The sequence below is a fragment of the Anthonomus grandis genome, chromosome 7 (genome assembly GCF_022605725.1).
Source record: "Anthonomus grandis grandis chromosome 7, icAntGran1.3, whole genome shotgun sequence".
Classification (NCBI taxonomy): Eukaryota; Metazoa; Arthropoda; class Insecta; order Coleoptera; family Curculionidae; genus Anthonomus; species Anthonomus grandis.
The window spans coordinates 2468894-2495762 of NC_065552.1; the positions used below are offsets into that span (position 1 = coordinate 2468894).

Below are 26869 nucleotides of genomic sequence, written 5' to 3' on the forward strand. Positions count from 1 at the left end.
ATACCGACAAGGGGCTTTCATAAGCTCCATTTGTTAAAGGTGAATATAGATTAGGGTTTCTTAAAAACCTACCTATACCTGCTCGAGCAACGGCTACTGCATTGACGAGCCCTTCGATGACATAGGTCCAGTTCAATAAATTACACAGTTGTGATTTACGATTACATAAGGGTTTATTGTACCTTTTGGTTAGTAATAATTTACAGGTATAGACTAATGAACGATTTACAATGTTGAAGTTAGTTATTTAACAGGGTTTACAATATTAGTTGACGTTACCAGCCTTCCAGAATCACAAGACCAATAGCAGGAACTTAGCAGGAACCAGGAACGGCATTAGCACTAACGTCACCTTGGTTTGTGCAGCTATTGACAACCACTGTTGCACTCACTTTCAGTTCAGTTTTCCACCTTTACGCACACTTATTCACTATAGACCTTTTTACATAACTTAAACTACTTTATCGTAACAATTAGGTATACATATATGAACTTTAGACAAATACTTAAACGGAAGAGAGTGAGAGAGAGAGGAATTGCTTGCGCCAACTTGCTCTTGACTAACTTATTTTCTCGGTACTTTAAGCTTTGTGAATTCCTTCACTGGTGAAAGAAACCTTGTGTTTCGGGGGCGAGAGAGTAGGTACTTCTTTTTGCGGCGACGGAGTGAATACTGATTTTTTCTCGTGGGACTCGGGGTGAAATGTTGGGTAAAAATGTGGGATGCACGTGTGTCATGGGGCCAACACTTAAGTGAACTTGAGGAGAAAAATGGATTTTTAAGTGCACTTAAGCTAAACTGGTAACAAAGGCATTTCTTAAAAAGTAGGTAAAAACACATGTTGGGATTTGGGAGAAAGTTCAGGCAAAAATTATTTACTTGAGAAAAAAGGTATTATTCGTTTGACAACCATAAACTTCGATTCCATAAAATCATAAAATAAAATAAATTGTTAAAATTAACTTTTAACAAAAGGAAATCATCCTTTTCACGTTTTGTTATTTGACTTAATTTAATTAGATTCTTGACAGTTTGGAATTTTTGTTAACAAATAAAAGCATCATTTATTTCTATTAGTGTGCCTTGTATATTTATGTTACGTACGATTTTTTTTATATATAAAAAGATGTACTCGGGAGGTATAATGTTCGCCCGAAATATATCAAGATTAAAAGTTGTCAGTAGTGTTGTACCGAATGTTTCCTCATGAAAATTAACTGAAGATTGTTTGTTTTATTGGTATAGGTGGTTCTAAAAGACAAAATAAATATACTGGGTGACACTGAGGAAAAAGGGAACACTTAATAAAAATTTTATAAAATAGGGATATATAAATAAGAATTCGATTTTTGCAGCTTTTTCTATATCATCGTTTCTTGTTCTAAATAGTGTTTGGATCGCTTGGAAATAGTGTTTTTCACCCGTAATGGGTCTAATCATACCCGAAAAACATTATTTTATTCCCATCCTCTTCTAATTTTTAGACTGAGATAGAGATATATAAATAAGAATTCGATTTTTTCATTTTTTTCTATATCATTGTTTCATTTTCTACATAGTGTTTCAATCGGCTGGAAATGCAGATATCGTTTATTAAGCATAGTATCACTTTTTAGAATCAGTATTTTGATTTTTTAGACCCATACTATAAATTATTATTGTTATCATAAAATTTTGTAAAGTAGTTATTTTCATTAAAATTACTTAATAATTAATTAATAAATTAAAGTTTTAAATTAGAAAAAATATCTTAATTTATTATTTACTTAATTCCTAGTAGTTACCTCTTTACTAACCACATCCTGCAAGATAATCCTTTATATTTTTCATTTGTTTAAGACTTATTTAAGCCTAAGCTAATTCTCCGCATTCATAATTTTCCAATTAATTTCGGTCTCAAAGAGTTAATTGGCTAGAATTATATCAAGTAATTCCAGTCCAGGCAGTTAAAGGTTCCTCAACTACCTATGAAAGAATAATTCTTAATGCAATGATCAAAAGTGTTTAAATTGTAAATGCTACCAATCAGTTTGCCAGGTATCGATTTTTGAAGCTTCATTATCCTCCAATGCTGATTCTTTTGTCTGGGATTGCCTGAAACATACTTACCATCGTTTTTTTTTTTTTATTTTTTAGAGAGGTTAAAAAAATCTGCAAACAGACACCCCGGGCCGGCCCGGGGTAGTGTGGGGTTAAGGTTTTTTCCAACCCCGACCCACTAAAAACCATTCCTCTAAGTCAAAAATTCAGGGTAAAAGCACACTGGTTACATGCTTTGTCAATTTTATTCAGGGGAGCACACTGATACATGCTTTGTCAATTTTTCAAGGGAATAAATAGCACACTGGTTATATGCTTTGTCAATGTTATTTAAGGAAGCACACTGATACATGCTTTGTCAATTTATCAAGGGAATAAATAGCACACTGGTTACATGCTTTGTCAATTTTATTCAAGGAAGCACACTAATACATGCTTGGTCAATATTTCAAGGGATTAAATAGCACACTGGTTACATGCTTTGTCAATTTTATTCAAGGAAGCACATTGATACATGCTTTGTCAATTTTATTCAGGGAGGCACACTGATACATGCTTTGTCAATATTTCAAGGGAGTAAATAGCACACTGATACATGCTTTGTCAATATTTGAAGGGAACAAATAGCACACTGGTTACATGCTTTGTCAATGTTATTCAAGGAAGCACACTGATACATGCTTTGTCAATTTTTCAAGGGTTTAAATAGCGCACTGGTTACATGCTTTGTCAATTTTATTCAGGGAAGCACACTGATACATGCTTTGTCAATTTTTCAAGAGAATAAATAGCACACTGGTTACATGCTTTGTCAATGTTATTCAAGGAAGCACACTAATACATGCTTGGTCAATATTTCAAGGGATTAAATAGCACACTGGTTACATGCTTTGTCAATTTTATTCAAGGAAGCACATTGATACATGCTTTGTCAATTTTTCAAGGGTTTAAATAGCGCACTGGTTACATGCTTTGTCAATTTTTCAAGAGAATAAATAGCACACTGGTTACATGCTTTGTCAATGTTATTCAAGGAAGCACACTAATACATGCTTGGTCAATATTTCAAGGGATTAAATAGCACACTAGTTACATGCTTTGTCAATTTTATTCAAGGAAGCACATTGATACATGCTTTGTCAATTTTTCAAGGGTTTAAATAGCGCACTGGTTACATGCTTTGTCAATTTTTCAAGAGAATAAATAGCACACTGGTTACATGCTTTGTCAATTTTATTCAAGGAAGCACACTGATACATGCTTTGTCAATTTTATTCAGGGAGGCACACTGATACATGCTTTGTCAATATTTCAAGGGAGTAAATAGCACACTGATACATGCTTTGTCAATATTTGAAGGGAACAAATAGCACACTGGTTACATGCTTTGTCAATGTTATTCAAGGAAGCACACTGATACATGCTTTGTCAATTTTTCAAGGGTTTAAATAGCGCACTGGTTACATGCTTTGTCAATTTTATTCAGGGAAGCACACTGATACATGCTTTGTCAATTTTTCAAGAGAATAAATAGCACACTGGTTACATGCTTTGTCAATGTTATTCAAGGAAGCACACTAATACATGCTTGGTCAATATTTCAAGAGAATAAATAGCACACTGGTTACATGCTTTGTCAATTTTATTCAGGGAAGCACACTGATACATGCTTTGTCAATATTTCAAGGGAGTAAATAGCACACTGATACATGCTTTGTCAATATTTCAAGGGAACAAATAGCACACTGGTTACATGCTTTGTCAATGTTATTCAAGGAAGCACACTGGTTACATGCTTTGTCAATTTTTCAAGGGAATAAATAGCACACTGGTTACATGCTTTGTCAATGTTATTCAAGGAAGCACACTGTTACATGCTTTGTCAATTTTTCAAGGGAATAAATAGCACACTGGTTACATGCTTTGTCAATTTTATTCAAGGAAGCACACTGATACATGCTTTGTCAATTTTTCAAGGGAATAAATAGCACACTGGTTACATGCTTTGTCAATTTTATTCAGGGAAGCACACTGATACATGCTTTGTCAATTTTTCAAGGGAATAAATAGCACACTGGTTACATGCTTTGTCAATGTTATTCAAGGAAGCACACTGATACATGCTTTGTCAATTTTTCAAGGGAATAAATAGCACACTGGTTACATGCTTTGTCAATTTTATTCAAGGAAGCACACTAATACATGCTTGGTCAATATTTCAAGGGATTAAATAGCACACTGGTTACATGCTTTGTCAATTTTATTCAAGGAAGCACATTGATACATGCTTTGTCAATTTTATTCAGGGAGGCACACTGATACATGCTTTGTCAATATTTCAAGGGAGTAAATAGCACACTGATACATGCTTTGTCAATATTTGAAGGGAACAAATAGCACACTGGTTACATGCTTTGTCAATGTTATTCAAGGAAGCACACTGATACATGCTTTGTCAATTTTTCAAGGGTTTAAATAGCGCACTGGTTACATGCTTTGTCAATTTTATTCAGGGAAGCACACTGATACATGCTTTGTCAATTTTTCAAGAGAATAAATAGCACACTGGTTACATGCTTTGTCAATGTTATTCAAGGAAGCACACTAATACATGCTTGGTCAATATTTCAAGGGATTAAATAGCACACTGGTTACATGCTTTGTCAATTTTATTCAAGGAAGCACATTGATACATGCTTTGTCAATTTTTCAAGGGTTTAAATAGCGCACTGGTTACATGCTTTGTCAATTTTTCAAGAGAATAAATAGCACACTGGTTACATGCTTTGTCAATGTTATTCAAGGAAGCACACTAATACATGCTTGGTCAATATTTCAAGGGATTAAATAGCACACTGGTTACATGCTTTGTCAATTTTATTCAAGGAAGCACATTGATACATGCTTTGTCAATTTTTCAAGGGTTTAAATAGCGCACTGGTTACATGCTTTGTCAATTTTTCAAGAGAATAAATAGCACACTGGTTACATGCTTTGTCAATTTTATTCAAGGAAGCACACTGATACATGCTTTGTCAATTTTATTCAGGGAGGCACACTGATACATGCTTTGTCAATATTTCAAGGGAGTAAATAGCACACTGATACATGCTTTGTCAATATTTGAAGGGAACAAATAGCACACTGGTTACATGCTTTGTCAATGTTATTCAAGGAAGCACACTGATACATGCTTTGTCAATTTTTCAAGGGTTTAAATAGCGCACTGGTTACATGCTTTGTCAATTTTATTCAGGGAAGCACACTGATACATGCTTTGTCAATTTTTCAAGAGAATAAATAGCACACTGGTTACATGCTTTGTCAATGTTATTCAAGGAAGCACACTAATACATGCTTGGTCAATATTTCAAGAGAATAAATAGCACACTGGTTACATGCTTTGTCAATTTTATTCAGGGAAGCACACTGATACATGCTTTGTCAATATTTCAAGGGAGTAAATAGCACACTGATACATGCTTTGTCAATATTTCAAGGGAACAAATAGCACACTGGTTACATGCTTTGTCAATGTTATTCAAGGAAGCACACTGGTTACATGCTTTGTCAATTTTTCAAGGGAATAAATAGCACACTGGTTACATGCTTTGTCAATGTTATTCAAGGAAGCACACTGTTACATGCTTTGTCAATTTTTCAAGGGAATAAATAGCACACTGGTTACATGCTTTGTCAATTTTATTCAAGGAAGCACACTGATACATGCTTTGTCAATTTTTCAAGGGAATAAATAGCACACTGGTTACATGCTTTGTCAATTTTATTCAGGGAAGCACACTGATACATGCTTTGTCAATTTTTCAAGGGAATAAATAGCACACTGGTTACATGCTTTGTCAATGTTATTCAAGGAAGCACACTGATACATGCTTTGTCAATTTTTCAAGGGAATAAATAGCACACTGGTTACATGCTTTGTCAATGTTATTCAAGGAAGCACACTGATACATGCTTTGTCAATTTTTCAAGGGAATAAATAGCACACTGGTTACATGCTTTGTCAATTTTATTCAATGAAGCACACTGATACATTCTTTGTCAATTATTCAAGGGAATAAATAGCACACTGGTTACATGCTTTGTCAATTTTATTTAAGGAAGCACACTGATACATGCTTTGTCAATTTTATTCAGGGAAGCACACTGATACATGCTTTGTCAATTTTATTTAGGGAAGCACACTGATACATGCTTTGTCAATTTTATTCAAGGAAGCACACTGATACATGCTTTGTCAATTATTCAAGGGAATAAATAGCACACTGGTTACATGCTTTGTCAATATTGTTAGTCGAGTCAAGTCACGTCAAGTTTTAATTCTTTTTATCAAGATAGCTAAACTCAAAAATTACTTCTTAAAATCTAAAAAATTCGCTTTAAAATTATAAAAATTAACGTTTTAAACGAAACTGATACATCATAAATGCTTTTGCTGCTTATTTACAATTGGATATTAATTTATTTAGATCCCATTTAGTTATAGTTATAAAATCCCTTATTAATGAGAAAGCAATTTTTGATAAGGAAATTTAACGAATAAATTTCCGATAGGCAACCTAAAACCAAGATTTTAATAAATTCTAAATCCCTTTTTTATGAAATTAGCTTAAAGTGCAAATTTATCGAATAAATCTGCCAATAAATATTTTGTTCGTTGTTTTTTTTAAAACCTCTCATAATAACGTTTGACTATCATGATCTTTATGTTAAGAGATTTAGCTAATGAGAGAGGGAAATTTTAATAAAGAGGAAATTTAACGAATAAATTTCCCATGCCCCCTGCTCCCTTCAAAAGTGTCAAAACAAAACCCCATTTACGACAAAGTTTTTGAAAAGATGTTTAAAGAGTACGAGAATTTTTATTTGTATCTCAACCTGCTTCATAGTTTTGTTTTAAAGTGAATTTAGCGAATAAATTCACCAAGTGTTTTATTGTTATAAACAGTGGACATTTAACGAATAAATTTCCTTAAATTTTTTTAAAAATACTAGAGTTTATTAAAATCTGTATTTGTATTATAACCCCTTAGTGATTTTATTTAAATGTGAATTTAGCGAATAAATCCACAAGAAACGATTAAGAAAAAATTTCTTTTATGAAAAATTTGTAAAAATTTTTGAAAATTTTAAAAGGTGGAAATTTAGCGAATAAATTTCCCTAATTTGTCATAAAAATTTTGAAAAAATATTAGAATTTATTAAACTCCGTATTTGTGTTATAACCCCTTAGTTATTTCATGTAAATATAAATTTAGCGAATAAATTTACCGGAATTTTTTGAAAAGATTCCTTTATTAATTTTGTTTAAACGTGAATTTAGCGAATAAATTCACCAAAGTGTTTAAAAGAATGTGTTTAATTGTTATAAACGGTGGAAATTTAACGAATAAATTTCCTTAAGCTTTCATAAGAATTTAAAAAAATATTAGAATTTAATAAACTCCGTATTTGTATTTATAACCCATTAGTGATTTCATGTAGATGTGAATTTAGCGAATAAATCCACAAGAAACGTTTAAGAAAAAATTTCTTTTATGAAAAATTTGTGAAAGTGTTTTATTATTTTTAAAAAGATTTTAATAGTTTGAAGTGCAAATTTATCGAATAAATCTGCCAATAAATATTTTGTTTGTTGTTTTTTAGAACCTCTCATAGTATTGTTTGTCTATCATGATCTTTATGTTTAGAGATTTAGCTAATAAGAGAGGTAAATTTTAATAAAGAGGAAATTTAACGAATAAATTTCCTATGCCCCCTGCTCTCTTCAAAAGTGTCGAAACAAAACCCCATTTACGACAAAGTTATTAAAAAATATGATGTTTAAAGAGTACGAGAATTTTTATTTGTAGGTATCTTAACCCGTTTCATAGTTTGGTTTTAAAGTGAATTTAGCGAATAAATTCACCAAAGTGTTTTATTGTTATAAACGGTGGAAATTTAACGAATACATTTCCATAAAATTTTTTTAAAAATATTAGAGTTTATTAAAATTTGTATTTGTATTATAACCTCTTAGTGATTTCATGTTAATATGAATTTAGCGAATAAATTCAGCGGAATATTTTAAAAAGAGAATACGAGAATTTTTATTTATATGTTCAACCCTTTATTAATTTTATTTAAACGTGAATTTAGCAAATAAATTCACCGGATTATTTTGAAAAAAGAATATGACAGTTTTTATTTATATGTTAAACCCCTTATTATTTTTATTTAAATGTGAATTTAGCGAATAAATCGACAAGAACCTTTTGAAAAAAAATATGAAAGTTTTTCTATGAATAATTTGTAAAAATGTTTGACTATTTCAAAAAGTGAAAATTTAGCGAATAAATTTCCCTAATTTTTCATGAAAATTTTGAAAAAATATTAGAATTAATTAAACTTTGTAATTGTATTATAACCCCTTAGTGATTTCATGTAGATGTGAATTTAGCGAATAAATTCACCGGAATATTTTGAAAAGAGAATACGAAAATTTTCACTTATGTGTTAAACCCTTTATTACTTTTATTTAAACGTGAATTTAGCGAATAAATTCACCAAAGTGTTTTAAAGAACGTGTTTCATTGTTATATACGGTGGAAATTTAACGAATAAATTTCCCTAAGTTTTCATAAAAATTTTATTAGAGTTTATTAAAATCTGTATTTATATTATAACCTCTTAGTAATTTTATGTAGATGTAAATTTAGCGAATAAATTTACCGGAAAATTTTGAGAAAAAATATGAAAGTTTTTCTATGAAAATTGACTATTTCAAAAAGTGGAAATTTAGCGAATAAATTTCCCTAATTCTTTATAAAAATTTTGAAAAAATATTAGAATTTATTAAAATCCGTATTTGTATTATAACCCCTTAGTGATTTCATGTAAATGTGAATTTAGCGAATAAATTCACATAATTTGTTCTATTTCTTCATGCAAACTAAGGCCAATCCAATATCCAATCGTAAATAAACATGCTAAAAAAATCATCACTAACAAGAATTACCCAGTATTGGACATGCATTGATAAAAATAAAATAGTATTTCAGTTCAGTTTTGTTCTTTAAATATGCTTTTAGCCAATAAACTTGATATTAATTAATTTAAAACCGTATTTAACAAATTGGCTCAAGAATTGCTACTAATAAAATATGAAATGTTTACTTCTTCAAAATAAATTGCATGCAATTGTTAAAAAAAATCAGTACTTACCTTTTACTCCATCTTAACAGGAACCACATTAAAAACACACACTCATAAAACACTGACACTGTACCACCACAGGAACCACAACACTTTCCAACCTACTTCCACCGATGTCGGAACGAGACTGACTCGAGTACCTTTCAATTCAAGTGACACGAATCCCTTCCCCCACCCGCCGAAAGACTCCACGTCGTCAGTCGAGGGAGGTGCGCGCGTCTTTACTTTCACTTTTCACGCGTACTGTAAGTTAATTTACTTCTTAGTCCGGTGAAATTAGAAATTAAATTCAAAATTTAAGACGAAAAGTAGCAATTGTGGTATCATTATTATCAATATATATTATCTCCTATCAAAATGCGTAATAATATATTGATTGTGCATTTAAAATAAAAAGGGTAGTGTCACTCCCTGTTAAACTGGAACTAACGAAAAATAACAGAATAGATCAAAAGATGCTCTTCGAACTATTCTATCGATGTATGTACCTAACATTTATTAATTTATCTTGAAAAGTAAAAAAAGTTATTAAGTGTTCCCTTTTTCCTGTGTCACCCGGTATAAATGATAATTTGATTTTTCCTCCTTTTTCTATAACTTTGTTTCATTTTCTAAATAGTGTTTGAATTACCTGGAAATAGTGTTTTTCTTTCGTAATGGCTCTAATTATACCCGAAAAACCTCATTTTATTTCCATCCTCTTCTAATTTTCAAACTGAGATAAGGATATATAAATGAGAATTCGTTTTTTTCACTGTTTTTTATATCATCGTTTCATTTTTGAAATAGTGATTTTTTTAGCCTAGAAATAGTGTTTTTTTATCGTAATATGTCAGACTTACATACCCGTAAAATATTGTTTATGCACGCAAAATTTTATAATGATCGCTTATATCTGTATCGCTTCTTAATAGAAAAAAAAACTTCACAATTATTTTTGCAATTTACTTTTTTTTTAATCATATAGGCGCTTAACCCAGACATTACGAAATTAATTTTTGGAAAGAAAAAATGAAAATTTTTATCAAAAATGGTTGATTATATTTCCTACTAATCAAATTAAATCATTTTTATTTTATCCAATTTTTTTAAACCATAATTTTTTTCAAAAAACTTGGGTCCTTTTAAAAGATCGCTAGTAATATGAGGTACTAATAATTCAACTAAAACTTTTTAATTTATTTCAAGACAAAATATTCTATAGTATGTACTTATGTTATACAGTATGGTACTCCTTAAAGCAATCCTTGGGATGCAGCCCGATGTCACATTTATCGCATCTAAACTGTACTTTCTTGTGTCAATTGCCACATTTTGTTTGCTTCTCTTGATATATAATTAGATGGTCAATTTTATCATATCGAGAGTAGGCATGGGCATTATTTGATAATCTTGGGCGTCCCCTTTTTAAAGGTCTCTTATATGTTTCCGCAGGAAATTAGTGGCAATTGCTCTTCGGAATGTAAGTTGATCCATTTTCCCCCCTTGGAGTCGGTGAATTTGCCATGCATTCTGTACAGCCATATCAATACAGTGAGAAAAGAGAGGAAAGTACTATTTCTTTCCTCGGATTGAGATTCTATATAGTCCGATGTTTTGATCAGACCGATCAACTCCGCCCATGTTTGCATTATAGATTTTGATCAAATCTGGTTGATCAACTAATATTATCTTTTTTTCTTTCTGAGAATACCGTTTTACTTGCCGAACAGGCTCAGAGGAACATGCATTACTAGCTATAGATACAACATTATTGTCATTCGTATAGGACATAAACCAAGCCTATTTTCTCTAATAGTTCCTGTAGCTTTTACACCTCTCTGAGTGAGTACGTCTAATAATGGAAGGCTCTTAAAAAAATTATCAAAGTAAAAATGAAAACTTAAGTCTACTTTTGATGTATATAGAGCATCAGCAAATCGTAAAATTACACCAGGGCCTAATCCCAAGTCTTTATAGGATTGAGCAGGTCGCTGAATAAATGAACCCTGATATGGTTCAAACCATGAAACCACAAAACCATTCACCTACATAACCTAGTCTAGTTGATCCCACCCAAAATTTGTAGCCCCAGCGAATAGGTTTTCCGCGTATAAACTGCTTGGTTGGATGACGCCCATAATAGGGGACCATAGCCTCATCAATACAGTAATTTTCTTCATTCGGAGAAAATAACATAAAAAGCTGATTTAAAGCATTGAAGAGAGGCTTCATTTTAGAAAATTTATCATTTTTATCGAGGTCATTACTATCGCAGCAATGAATGTTTTTCATTATATATATAAATCTATCACGAGACATTGCGGAAGCAATTAATTCATTATGAGAGTCGTTAGCAGTCTCCCAATACATAAATCGTTTTGGTACTCTAACGTAGCCACTAATCATCAAAATACCAATGAAGCACTGTTGCAGCAAGCAAGAGATGTAAAACATCATTATTAAAAAATAGTTTAAATAGATTCAAAGGAGAAATATTATTTGGAGGTTTGACTGGGTTTAAAAAATTAGGAAAATCGTTAAGAGCAGCATTGTTTGTCCATGAAAAACATTTGGCTGGTGTTATAATCTCCCTTTGGGCTTTCGTAACATTTTAAACAAATTTGGTTTTGCCACAAAGTACTGAGAGAGGAACTTTTGTTTGAATTCATGATTTCGACAGGTGCTCGAAGTTGACTTCCGGGTAAATTATTTATATCTACCAAATCCTCTTCACCTGAATCTTCATCGGTATGGTACTGTTTGCAGTTTCGGGTGGAAAAATCACTAATTCTACAGGCGTATCATCTTCGTCAATATAGGCATTCTCAGCCTCGATTAGAAGCTCATGTAAGGTGAGTGGTTTTTTATAGCTGAGATTAAAATATAAACATAAGTAAATATACATACATATTATACAATCTTTGGTTACCAATATCATTTTTTAATAATTGGATAACAATTTTAAAAAATGTAAATTTATAAAAAATATCAATTTCATATTTTATTACTATATTAAACGAAGATACAAAACTATCTCATTCATTTTAAATGTAAATTTTTGAATCATAAAGTTATTTAATAAAAATTCCCACTTATGTCGAAAAAAGAATAATTTTAGATATATTTATGCCATGATACTTTTAAAAACTGCTAAAGATTAGTCTTTTAATTGTCCAATAAAAATTTAACTCACACGTAACCACGTACACACGCAAATTGAACATAAAAAAACAAAAAGTACAATATAGGCTTCTACATTGTGCATAAACGGGTCTATTTGTTTAGACTACCTTAATTTTTTTGCAATTATGCAGTAGGCATAAGTTTCAATACAAACCGAGCATAAATATATGTTATTTAAAAAAAAATTTAATAATATATATATTATTAAAAAAGTCAAAGAAGAGAGAAAATTGTTGATAGTACACAGATCATTCATGAAATATATAACAATGATTAAATATGTTGATGTTTGATTATTTTAAGACAATATTAGAATTTTTTATTTTTTAACGGAGATTTTGGACATGGCAATCACTTTTTACAATTATTATTTAGCATAGTTCTTGAGGATGAATTTAAGGCTGAAAACGCGATTGTGGGTTGAGAATTTGGATAGTTGGTCAAGGCATTTTTTGTGCTAACTTTTTAACATATTTTCGTTATTCTTAAATGTTTTCTTGAAAAGAGAGACGAATTCATACTAAACAATTTAATACAAAAACATTTTTTGTACCTCAAAATCTCTTCGAGCTAGAGGCAATTTTGTCAAGCAAGGTCCAAATTGTATCAAATTTGAGCATCAAGATTTTTATTTGTAAAGTCCAGTGCAACGATATATTAGAATGGTCACCCGTCAAAACACCAGCATTTTACTTCTCAAACAATGTAAATAGAAGGTGGATGACATTGTTTGGCAGGTGGAATGCTGGTGTTTTGACGGGTGACCATTCTAATATATCGTTGCACTGGACTTTAACAGACATTTTTGTGCATAACATGAGAACCACTTAAAATATCTTCAATTTTTTTTCACAGTAATATAGAAAAATGTCTGAGGATCAATTCAAGGGTAAAAATTTGATTCTGTGTTAAGGATTTGAGTAGTTAGAGCAATGTTATCTACGTTCAAAATATGAAGATAAATTAAAAGGTTTTTTTAAAATTTACAAATTCTCATGAAAACAGAATCAGACTATTAAGGAAAATTGGTTGTAATATAATTAACAGAGCTTAGAATAACAACAAAAAAAGTTGAAGGAAGACAAAAAAATTAAGTGGAGAAACAATAAAAAAATTAAAGAAACGCTTTAAGAATCATGACAGCTTTAAGTGAAGCATTAATAAATATAAAAATAAACCTCGTAAAGCAACGCACTTTATTTCATTTATTTGCCAAAATAGCATAAAATGAGATTTTACCATGTTTCTTATTAAAATTTCGAGGTTTTCTTGATCATCCTCAGTATATGGTGGTAACTACAGTGAGATTTCTGATTGTCCTGAAGAGTTAGGATCCTGAGGATTAACTTAAGGGTAAATACGTGATTCTGGGATAAGGATTTGAGTAGGTAAAGCAGTTTTGCCTAAGGCATTATTTCAACGTTTTAAATATGAGGATAAATTCAAATTCAATTTTTTTTTTAAAACTACAAATTTTCATCAGTATGAAAATTGAGCCAAGACTATTAAAAAAAAACTAGTTGTAATATACAAAAGAGCTTGGAATAACAATAAAAAAAAGTTGAAGGAAGACAAAAAATAAAGTGGAGAAACAATAAAAAAATTAAAGAAACGCTTTAAGAAGCATGACAGCTTTAAGGCAAGCATTAATAAATATAAAAATAAACCTCGTAAAGCAACGCACTTTATTTCATTTATTTGCCAAATTAGCATAAAATAATATTTTTCCATCTTCTTTATTAAAATGTCGAGTTTTTCTTAATCATCCTCAGTATATGGTGGTATACTGGATTTCTGATTTTCCTAAAGAGTCAGGATCCTGAGGACTAACTTTAAGTAGTTAGAGCAATTTATAGATAATATCTATTTTAATTAGAGATGAAGGATATTAATATGTTATTGCAAATATGAGAGAAATAGCAGAAGAAGAAGAAGAAGATAAAAATAAAGAAGGAGTAGAAGCAGATTTTTTACCGTTTGATGAAACAAGTACAGCTGATTTCAAAAGTATTTTTTTTACATTATATTCATTTACAATATATTTTTCATAAAATTGTTTCTCACGAAGAACTCTATTTTCCAATATCGTTTTGTCTATAAGGAATTTTAGTCGATTTCCGATATCTTCTAACGGTTGTCTCACTGGTTTTAAAGTTGGAATTTAAAAAAAACTTATGGCATTGTATTTAGTTTTTAATAGTACTATTAGACCTTGGATCCACGATATAAGTTTCTCCTCTAACGTATCATAAAGGAGGGTAATAAAATGATTTTTTTTTCCATGTAATTGGATAAACAACGTCGGAAAAACACCCTTTCCAGATGATCCAGAAAGTACAGGGAATTCTTATATTACATAAGTCCCCGGGTTTAGTGAAATGCCGACCGACAAAGTAAGCTGACGCAGCCTGAATGGGAAATATTTGGGTCAGACACGGATGTACAATAATGCGCTTCATGACAAACAATCCAGGGACTTTTTGGGGTAAAATTAATTTATAAGGGCTTTATATAAAGATCAGCACGATCTAGAGAGTCATAAGTTTATATGTACAACAAGGCATCTAAGTTTCATTTGAAGTTCAAAGCGTGACATGTTACATACAACTTTGCATCGTATATTTCAATTAACCCTCTTCCTATCCCCACCCCTTTCTCGAAATTAAGCGGCAAAGTTAAACGGGAAGTTTTCCCTCGGTCAGCCGCATAATTACACTCAGGCAACTTAAAGTGAATTTCCTCAGTGGGTCGGAAGGAAAGAGGAGTTTTGAGAAAATACACATAAAATTTCCTGAAAGTATACATGGTAAAAAAATGCATTTTATTTCGATTTAAATTAAATACACGGACATGACAACCCTTCGGCATTTCCGCCCCTTGTTCGCTATAACGTCCTAATTAGTAACTTTTCATTAAATAAGCCGCGTGCTCGTGTAACTGACATTTCCATTAATTTTTCCATTATTCACTCTACAAAAAAAAAATCTTTATTTCAGACATCCAAAGAATGTAATCCGGACAAAAGAAAATTGACATAAAATAATGGAAATCACCGGGCCTCGTAAGTTCTATCGCAGCTGTTCGGCCAGGTAAGTCAATACACGGTTTTCTTTCTAATTAAAAGGGATTTTGCGGACTTTTCCCTTTGCAGGTCATCGACCAAACCTGTGGTGAACCTCCCGAAGTCTTCGTACTCCTCACCCACTCCTCCACCTCACAGGAGCCCGATGTGGGAGGGAGGAGCGAACTTTGAGGCTTCTTATGACTCACCCATAGTGAGCTCGCCAAAGTTGAGCCTGAGCAGTCCTACGGAGACGGAGAGGTGTCTTAGCGAGTATATTAATCCAGGTAAGACATTTTAATTATGGATTAAACCTGGCAGAGTTAATTGTATTCTGCCTAAAGCTGCTTGTTTTCTCCCTAAAGGAAATGGGCGTTTCTTTGGACTAAATCGTTCACTCCAATTTGTGCTTCTCCAGTACTTTGTTCCTTTTTTTTCTATATCACCGTTGCACCGATTGGGCCTTATAAATTTGCATACATCAACATATAATGTAATTTTTGTATTTCATTATCAAGGTAACTAACTAGTAATAAAAATAGAATTTTATTAATGGCATTTGATGCCTTACTATCCCTGATAGATGACTGTCATTAACATTACATGAAAACGCACCTTAAGGCCTTGTATACGTCAAATTATAACCAAACTTTTATGACAAACTATTATTTTATAGACAATTTAATACATAATTATATGTCGAATAAATGAGGCGGAAAGTTTCATTTTAGGGTGTTGAAGTTGTGTGGAAAGTGCAAAACGTCCAACACCAATTAGGGCAATATGTATAGACGCACCTTAACTTTCACTCTCACTTACATGCGTCACACTATAATCTAATTTTTGTGACAGATGACTTTTGTGTTTCATAGTCGAGGTAAAAGAGAAGATCCAAAACAGTAAGCCCAAAAAAAACAAAGCCAAGCCCAAGTAAAAGAAAACGCCGGGCGTTAATTATTACACTTTGAGTTATATCTGGATGCACCTTTATTATTTTACTATTGCGAGTGAAAAAATGACAGTTGCATACGTCAAACTATTACCAAACTTTTATGACAGATGACAGTTTTATAGACAATTTGACAGAGAACTCCATATAAACTAAATAAAGTCGGAAGCTTCATTTTAGCAGTTGAAGTTATGTGAAAGAAACGTGCAATTTGTAATTTTCCACTTGTAATCGAACACCAATTTAACCACTTTACGTTTCCTATGGACGCACCTTAAGTTTTACTGTCACTTACATCCTTCCAATTATAACCTAATTTTTGTGACAGATGACTTTGGTGTTTCATAGCCGAGGTAAAAGAGAAGATCAGAGAATCGAATCATCTAAATTTCAAAACGAACATAAATTGTGTCCAACGTTAATTATTGCGCTTTGAGTTACATCTGGGCGCACGTTTATGATTTTACTATCGCGTGTATAAAAGTGACAGTTGTATACGTCAAACTATAACAAAACTTTTATGACAGATAACTGTTTCATACACAATTTGACAGAGCACTCCATAAAAACTAATTAAAGTCAGAAGCTCCATTTTAGGTTGTTAAAGTTATGTGGAAGAAACGTGCAAATTGTAATTTTCCACTAGTAATCTAACACCAATAAAGGCACTTTACGTTACCTATGGATGCACTTTAAGTTTTATTGTCACTTGCATACCTCTAACTATAACCTAATTTTTGTGACAAATGACTTTTGTATTTCATAATCGAGGTAAAGAAGTTCAGAGAATCGTATGGACTAGAGATTGTGCCCAACGTAAATTATTGCACTTTGCGTTACGTCTGGACGCGCCTTAAGTTTCTTATTCATTTACTGTCGCGAGTGTAAAAATAATAGTTTCAGACGTCAAAGTATAACCTGTAACTTTTTTGACAGTGACAGCTGACCGTTGCAACTCTTAGATTACAAGATTCGTAAAATTATTAATATTAAATAATTCAATGAATAAAAGAAAAATAAATATTTACAATATGAGCCCAAAATTTCTCTTACAAAATTAATCTTACACTAATTTAGGTTTGAATATTATTTTTTTTTTAATGGTAAGAGATTGAGTCAAATTATGTTTCAAAGCGTAAAACCTTAAATGCTAATCCTTGTAATTTACGTTATATGTGAACGCAACTTAAGCTCCCTACCTAACCTAACTTTTTTGACATATGACTTTTGTACTCCACGGATGAGGTAAGAGAGTAGACTCGTATCGACTAAGTGAAGGCATAAGATATATTTTACGGTGACCACCTAGATTTAATTTAGCATTAGAAATGTAGATTTATTGATATAATAATACTCATAATTTTCATATATTACGCTGACATTATATGATATTAGGCTAACGTAGGGTATAAAAACCTAAAAGGCTGATGTAAAGTTGATCGAAATAAAAATATTTTGTTAAGATAACGAAGCTAGAATACTTGCTGACGTGAAGAAATAAAAACAATTATCATGAATGTTTCTATAATGAGTGAGAGCGTGGGCTGACGTAAAGGAGAAAAATTTGAAAATTCACTTTCACCTGACGTGAAATAAAAATTATTTATTTTGTCCGAAAATTAATATCCGTTAGATGACGTACACAAATTTTAAACAAAATGACCTGAAATGCATTGAAACAGACAAGGCTAAAAGAGAGTTCAATTAAAAATACTTGCTGACGTGTGAAGATGAATGGACGAATTCTTACTTTAGAATTTTTAGTGCAACACACGGTATTTTTAAATTTGCCGCCATTTTACGGTCTTCTAATGCTTCCTTGCTATCTTAGTCACGTGATGTAAGTGTTCATTCGCTGTCAAAAATAATACGCCAAGTGAGAACCCGCCTTAATCCCCCTACCGTCTTACTGTCGCGAGTATAAACATGACACTTGGATACGTCAAAATATAACCTAACTTTTTCATTTCATAGTCAAGGTAATTGTAATAAAATAGGTATTTATGTAACAAGTGTGTAAAATGATCTTTTTTATATGAATGGGAAACTTGTCAACAGAATGACAGACTATAAATTAAACGTCAAATAAACGTCAAATTACTTTTAAGCACTAGTGCGTAAAAAAGACTTTTTTAGGCACGGTAGTAGACATTTTTTTATTAACGACATTTGATACCTGAATGCCTAGAAAAAATGCCCTTAATAAATGGTTGTAATGAATATTACGTGAAGATGCACCTTAAGTCCATCATTGCTTTACTTTCGAGAGTGTAAAAATGACAGTTGCATACGTCATCTCTTAGGACGGATGACTTTTGTACTACATATACAAGTTAAGAGAGAAGACTCGTAGAACGTATATCGACTCGGTTAAGCCAATAGGTTAAGCAAGGGCAAGAAGGAAGGAAAGAATTATGAATGAAAATGGAAAAAGAGAAATGGAAACAGTATCCTGGTACAATGATGATATACTTAAACACCAAGGCGAATCACTATATTTTAATTAATTAATTAACAAAGAATTACGAAAAAAACCAGTTGTAATTTACGCGGTGCCTTATCCTCCTTATCGTTTTACTGTTCTGAGTGCAAACATAACTGTTATGACAGATGACATTTGTAATCCATAAACAAGAGAGAAGACTCGTAGAATAATAATACGTATTAACTAGGTGAGACCCAAAATAGTAATCGTATGCTAAACCTTCCTTACTGATAAAATAATACCCATAATTTCCATATTTTACGAACAAAACGTTATTTACCCTTAAGCCATTATACCTCAAATAAAACAATACTCAAGTTTAATTCGGGCATTAAAGCAGAATTAATTTAGTTTTTCCCTTCTTGTTGTTATTCCTCTTTTGTGTTGATCCCAGCATTATTGCCTTAATAATAATTATTTTGGTCCTTTTAGTAAAACCCCCACGTAGGTATCTTTATTCATTAACTTCTTGTTTAGATTTTTAACTGATTGGGTAGAGAATTATTTGCTAAAAGCAAGGACCTAAGCACCATATAATCATCAGCAAACAAGATATCGGGACTTAAAGTACAAAATCCGGCTCGAAGGACCAAACGTTTTTCCCAAATATTTCACAAACTAAAGAAGACAGCTATATTGTGTTTGTTATTAGTAAATTAAACGAAAAAGCTCTATAGAGTTGTTTACATGAAAATATTTTGACATAAAAATGACACGGAAAGGGGGAAGACAAAAATGATTATACGTTATCTTATTGTTAATTAATTAAGGTAAAAGCTACGTTGTTACTACAGTTTAATTTTCAGTTAATGAAAATACGAAACGCTGGAAACGATGAGGAACGATACCGAGAGGGCGGAAAGCTAATCAAAATTTACGGTACAAAGGCATTTCGCAGGAATTAATTATGTGGGAGGAATTCTTGTAAGTTACGTGAAACAATACGGTATTTGTCAATTTATTAGATTGCCACGTGTAAAGGTGGTTGACAAATTAAACGGGATGGTTTGGAAGTAAATCCAACCTCTCATTAAATATCTGACACGTATTTAACAAGTCAGCTTATGAAAATCCGAGTAAAAAATAATAATTATTATTCTATTAGTCATATTACATGGAAACTATGGAAATTTTATTAACAGTAAGGTTTAAGTCTCAATGCAATTACTACCAAGACTTGCATTCTACGAGTCTTCTCTTTTACCTTGTTTATGTAGAACAAATGTCATCTGTCACAACAAACAATTAAGGTGCGTTCTCACGTCATGTGAATTACAACTGGTTTTTGTTGTGATTCTTTGACATGTTTACTTAATCATTAAAATGAAGTTTTTCCTCTTGGTGCTTAAGTATATCATCACTGTCCCAATATACTGTTTCTATTTCTCTTTTTCCTATTTCATTCATAATTCTTTCCTTCTCCTTGCGATTGTCAAGGTTTTTCACCATAACATAAAACTTTTATCGAGTCGATATACGCTTTTACCAGCCTTCTCTCTTAGTTTGTCTATGTAATACAAAAGTCACGTGTTATAAAAGTTAAGTTAGAGTTTGACGTATGCAACTGGCATTATTACACTCGCGATAGTGAAGCGATACTTAAGGTGCATCGTCACGTAATGTTAATGGCAGCCATCTATTAGAGGTACTTTTCTACATATTGACGCATTAAATGTCATTAATAAAATTATTTGTTTATTACAAATTATATGGCATGATTACTATGCAAGTGTCACGTTTATACTCGTGACAGTAAAACGGTAGAGAGGTTAAGGTGTGTTGTCATGTGACGTATTAAATTTGACAGCAAATGAACGCTTCTATCACGCGACTATGGTGGCGAAGAGGCATAAGAAACCTGTAAAAGTGCGGTAAATTTAAAAATACCGTATGCTACACTAAAAATTCCGGCCATTTAATTAGCAGGTTTTCTAGCTTTTCATCATCTTAAAAAAATATTTTCTTGGACGTACTTTATGTCAACCTTTCTATTTTAATGCGCTTCAGGTCATTTTGATTGAACTTCCTTTACGTCATGTAACGGATATTCGTTTATGGGCAGATCAAATATTTTTTATTTCACGTCAGCTAAAATTGCGGTACTGTTTGTTAATTCAATGACTGAACTGAATATTTACATTTTCTTCTTTTACGTCAGCGCACGTTCTGATTCATTCTAGAGAAATACATGTCAATTCTTTATCTTCACGTCAGCAAGTATTCTATGTTTTTCTTTCTTTCAAATATACTTTGGGATTTGTAGAATATTCGTGTGTATTTAATTTTATCAGTACATCTGTTGGTATTTTATTAACCTAAATCTTTTGCTGGTCACCATAAAATATATCTTTTGCCTTCACTTAGTCGATACGAGTCTTCTCTATTACCCTGTCCTAAAGTTAGGTTAAGTAGAGAACTTAAGTTGCGTTCACACGTAACGTAAATTGACCCTTTTTGCCTTGCAACTAAGTGTACTCAGCCATTTACCATTTTTTAAAATAATTAATAATTAAACCTAACTTATACGCTTCATCCAGTCAATATTCTTACGAATCTTCTTTTTTTTCTTGTCTAAGGATACAAACGTCACCTGTCACTGTCAAGCAAATTATAGGTTATACTTTGACGTATGCAACTGTCATTTTTATACTCGCGATGGTAAAACAAGACTTAAGGTGTATCCATACATAACCCGAAGAGCAATAATTAACGTTGGATACAATTTATGTTTGTTTTGAACCTGTAGTCGACACGATTCTCTGATCTTCTCTTTTACCTCGACTATGAAATACAAAAGTCATCTGTCACAAAAATTAGGTTATAATTTAACGTATGCAAGCGACAGCGGAACTTAAGGTGCGTCCATTTGTAACGTAAGTACAAATGGACGCAGTAAGTACAAAAGTTTTTGGATTAATTTAGTTAATATAAAATTCTCTGTTTAATTGTTTATAAAACAGTCATCTGTCATAAAAATTAGGTTATAGTTTGACGTATGCAACAGTCATTTTTACACTCGCGACTGTAAAGCGTTAAAAGACTTAAGGTGCATTTTCACGTAATATTAATGATATCCATCTATCAATACTGGTCACTGTAGTATTTAGCTGGTCAACTGTATTAACTGGTCTATTGTAATAGTAATGACAAATGACATTGACATATCAAAAAATAGGGTTAGGTGATGAACAGATTTGGTACAATGCAGCATGCTTGGGAATAGAGTTTCTTTGTTTTGGAATAATTCAACAGTTATTCTTTTTAAACATTTATTCCATATACCAAACAAACTCCAATTAACAAACGTTATATAATCAACAACAAAACACCACACGGTCATTCAATAGAGGGTCCTACGAGTTTTCTCTAACGTCCTAATTTGTCAAATCCGTTTGTCGTACAAGTGTCATATTCATAATCGTAATAGTAAGACGGTGGAAGGGTTAAGGTGGGTCTTCACGAAGCGCATTATTTTTGACAGTTATAGTATTCAAGTCCAAGATGACAAAGGGGCATAAGAATATTGTAAAATTTAAAAATTCTAAATAAAAAATTCGTCAGCGAGTATTTTAGTTTTTCATCATCTTTTAAAAGTATTTTTTGAATTGACTTCACGTCATTTTGTTTAACATTGCTCTACGTCACTTAACCGATATTTATTTACGAGTAGACCACATATTTTTTATGTCACGTCAGCTAAAAGTGTTTGCTACTTTAATTACAGAATTGAATATTTAAGATTAGTCCTTTACGTCAGTCAACGTTCTGACTTATTCTAGAGAAATGCATATCAATTGTTTTTTTTTCACGTCAGTAAGTATTCTACTTTCACCTTTTTCTTTCAAATATTTTCTTAGATTTACTTTACGTCAGCATAAAATATGGAAATTATTTGTTCTTTATTTGTTGACATATTCTTAACCTAAATCTAATACTGGTCACTATAAAATATAACTTTTGCCTTCACTTCACTCTTGCCTTGTCTATGTAGCACAAAAGTCATCTGTCATAAAAGTTAGGTTAGGTAGCAGACTTAAGTTGCGTGTTTTAGGTAGCAGACTTAAGTGCGACCGTTTTATACTTTGCAATATAATTCTACTCAACCCCTCAACATTTTTTAAGAATAATTATAAATAAGCTTAAATTAGTTTAAAATACACATGCATGGCATCACAGATTACAATTTTAGGCTTCATCTAGTCTTTATGTTTACGAATCTTCTCTTTTTTCTTTCTTCAAGGTTACAAACGTCACCTGTCGCCGTCAAAAAGTTATGGGCCATGCAACTGTCATTTTTACACTCGCGACAGTAAAGCCATGAAGAATTTAAGGTCCGTAAATACGTAACGCAAAATGCAATAATTAACGTTGGACACAAATTATGTTAGTTTTGAAACTCTAGTCGATACGCTTCTCTGATGTTCTCTTCTGCATCGACTATGAAATACAAAAGTCATCTGTCATAAAAATTAGGTTATAGTTTGACGTATGAAAGTGACAGCGAAACTTAAGGTGCGTCTATGCGTGTCATGTTTGTCTTTCAAATTTATTGCTTAAAGCTTAAGCTTCATGTAGTGTTTATGGAATTCACTATTGAATTGTCTATGAAGTAATTGCCTGTCATAAGTGATGGAGGTGCATAAATAAAACCGTAAAATGGCGGAATTGTCTTATTATTATTTAATTGTCTATGAAACAGTCACTTGTCATAAGAATAAGGTTATAGTTTAATTGTCATCTTTAGACTCTCGACAGTAAAGTGATAAAAGACTTAAGGTGCATCCTCACGTAATGTTAATATCAGGGGTATCTACGCATTTATTGTCATTAACAAACGCTTTCTTACAATTACCTTAACTATGAAATACAAAAGCTAGGTTATATATTTACTAATGTCATACGAGTTTTTTTCTATTAAATTATCTATGAAACAATAATTTGTCAAAACGGTTTGACGTAAGCAAGAATCATATTTATAGTCGCGTCAGTAAAACAGCAGAAGGGTTAAGGTGGGCCCTCACGTGGTGCATTATTTTTGATTGCACTGAGGGCCATAAAGAACAGTATATTGGCGGCAAATTTAAAAATACCGTATGTTACTACGTAACACGTACTACGTACTACGTACGTTACTACGTACTAATTCGTAAATATTTGCAATATAAAGGCAAACGTTATAGCATTTGGCTTTTTTTATTTGGCATAATGGATAAACAAGTCCCTCATCGCCTCCCGCGAGCTCATAAAATATTTAACAAATCTAAAGAAGAGCATCACGGCTCATTTCATCTTGCTCCCCTCTTCCCCCTTTTTATCCCGAGGGAATATTTTTAGAAATCCGACGAGTTTAAAAGTTTCCCACGTTAAAACCCGAAACGCTCCTCCTCCTCCTCCTCTCCCCGTTTTTTTTTCGCGGTATTGTGTTATCGGAATAACAGACTCGGCTTAAAAAGTTTCAATTTTAACCGGGCGAATATCAAATTGAGTAAGCGGAGGGTTGGCTGTTTTTTTTTCACGAGGGGGGAAAAATTCGACGAAAACAATAGAAAAACTCTCGTTTTTTTTCTTAAAATTTCAGCTCCCAGGTCTCCGAGGTCACCGCGTTCCCCTTTGGGACATAACAACGTTTCGCCTCTGGCCAAATCCTCGACGATTTTCCAGTTCGGACCTCAAAGTCCGAAAAATGACAAGGATCAGTTTGACGTGGATAATACTTCGGGTGTAAAACATTCGATGCCGAGAAACATGCATACCAGGGTAAGGATTAGTTAATAGTTTCAATGTAAATTAACCACAACACACACTCTTTTTCTTGTTATTCTTATAGGCATCATAATGTTGGATCAAGACATTCAGAATTTAAAAGAGTCTTTAGGTGTATTGACATTCTTCTCGTCATCTTTTCTTTTTTTCCTTGATCGAATCCACAATAACTCTCATATATATTGGAGAACAATTCAATTAGTCAGTCAAGCCACTTTATTATTTCCAGTTCAAACATCCCTTGATCCATTCTTTATTCTCGTTAAATTGATCTTCTTTCTCATCATCATTTTCTTCCTATTCTTCTTTTTCTTCTTCTTTCCTTCAACACTTAAATTTTGATTTTTTCTTCTTCGCCTTTCTCTTCTTTTTCTTCCAGTCTTTTCTTGATCAAATCCACAAAAACACTTTAATGTACTCGAGAGTAATTTATTAGAAGTCTTTCTTCCAGGAAGTTGAAATATCTTATAATTCATTCTTTAATCACGTTGAATTGATCTTCTTGTCATCATCGTCATAATCCTTCTTCTTCTTCTTTCTTTCCTACCCTTTAACGCTTAATTTTTTTTCAAACTAATTTATAAAACCCTCAGGTTTTTTTTGATCAAATTCACAGGAATATTCGCAATCTTCTTATGGAGATCAATCTTATGGAGAAAGCAGTCAACCAACAACTGTTAAGATATCTGAAGTCATCTGGACTAATCAGCGATCATCAATACGGCTTGCGAAAGCTTAGATCCACCGGCGATCTTCTGGCTTACGTCACACACTTGTGGACAGAGGCCATGGAGAAGCACGGCGAGTCCCGCTCAGTCGCTCTTGACATTTCTAAGGCATTTGACAGAGTGTGGCATGAGGGACTACTAACCAAGCTCTCCTCAATCGGCATACAAAACTCATTATTGAATTGTATTAAAAGTTTTCTTGAACAACGAACAATCCAAGTAGCCGTCGATGGATACCTCTCCGACAAATTTAACATTAACGCTGGAGTCCCTCAAGGATGCATTCTATCCCCCACCCTTTTCTTGGTATATATCAACGATTTGCTAGGAACCACTGTCCACTCCAATCTACAGCTTTGCGGACGATAGCACACTTATTTCCACATTTAAGTCCGCCAAACCAACGACAGCCGCAAGTTCTCAGAATCTTAGGCAGCAACAAGTAACTTCAACCAACAACGATATTAGAGCAATCTTGGAGTGGGGCGGTAACAATCTGGTCAATTTTAACGCTAAAAAAACGCAGGCTGCAGTATTTACGATGAAGACTAACCTTGGTGGCCCGAAGCTGGTTATGGCAGGGAAAACATTGCCAATGAAATCATCTTTACATCTTCTAGGAGTCGAGGTCACCAACAGTGTGTCTTGGCATGACCACGTTGTCGAGGTCGCTAGGGCGGCTTCCAAAAAACTCGGAGTGATTTTCAAAAAGAAAAAACTGTATACATCAGAACAGCCGCTGACTCTTTATAAGGCTCAAATACGCCCTTCCCTCGAGTATTGCTCGCATGTCTGGAGCTCTGCACCCAACCATAGTTTTAACCATGCTGGAGAGCTATTCGTCTTATCGATAAACCAGAACTGACAAAGAGTCTGGATAGTCTGGAGCACAGGAGAAAGGTGGCTGATCTCTGTTTATTCTACCGTTATTATCACGGTAAATGCTCCTCTGAGCTGGCAGGCCTGATTCCACCCAGGGCAAGAAGGACGCGTCTAGCAGTTGCGGCTCATCAACATCGAGTCCTCCTGCCTACCCCTAGGACGTCGCTGTATCGGGACTCATTCATCTGAATAACATCTTCTTTGTGGAACGGGCTTCCACCTCACATATTTCCCGACGCATCAACCTACAGCGATTCAAGATAAACGCCCACAAATATCTTCGCGCAAGCACCACTCCAAGAGTGACATAGGACTTTCCTCTTGTGCTTGTGTTTACCATAAAAAAAAAATCTTGGGAGAATTTCTTGGAAGTAATACTATTTTTAACATAATCATCATCATCAGCTTCTTCCTCTTCTTCTTCTTTTCCTTTTTCTTCTTTTACTTCAACTTGTTTTTCTTCTATAAAAAATTGAGAACTCTTTGAATCCTATATTTTACATTCACGTTAAATTACTTTTTATTATAATCATCATCATCATCTTCTTTTTCTTCTTCTTCTTAATTTTTTCCAAGTTCT

At 32.7% G+C, this 26869-nt stretch overlaps 1 protein-coding gene across 2 annotated transcripts in view; it reads left to right on the forward strand.

The window, feature by feature from the left end:
* LOC126738483 (uncharacterized) overlaps positions 1–26869 on the forward strand; it is a 114319-nt gene that overhangs the window by 55832 nt on the left and 31618 nt on the right. For both annotated transcript variants that reach the window (XM_050443847.1, XM_050443848.1), the window contains exons 2-4: positions 15418–15510; positions 15573–15769; positions 24495–24673. In XM_050443847.1, coding sequence (XP_050299804.1) covers positions 15464–15510; positions 15573–15769; positions 24495–24673 — 423 coding nt within the window. In that variant the 5' untranslated portion in view covers positions 15418–15463. The remainder of the gene's footprint in view (positions 1–15417; positions 15511–15572; positions 15770–24494; positions 24674–26869) is intronic.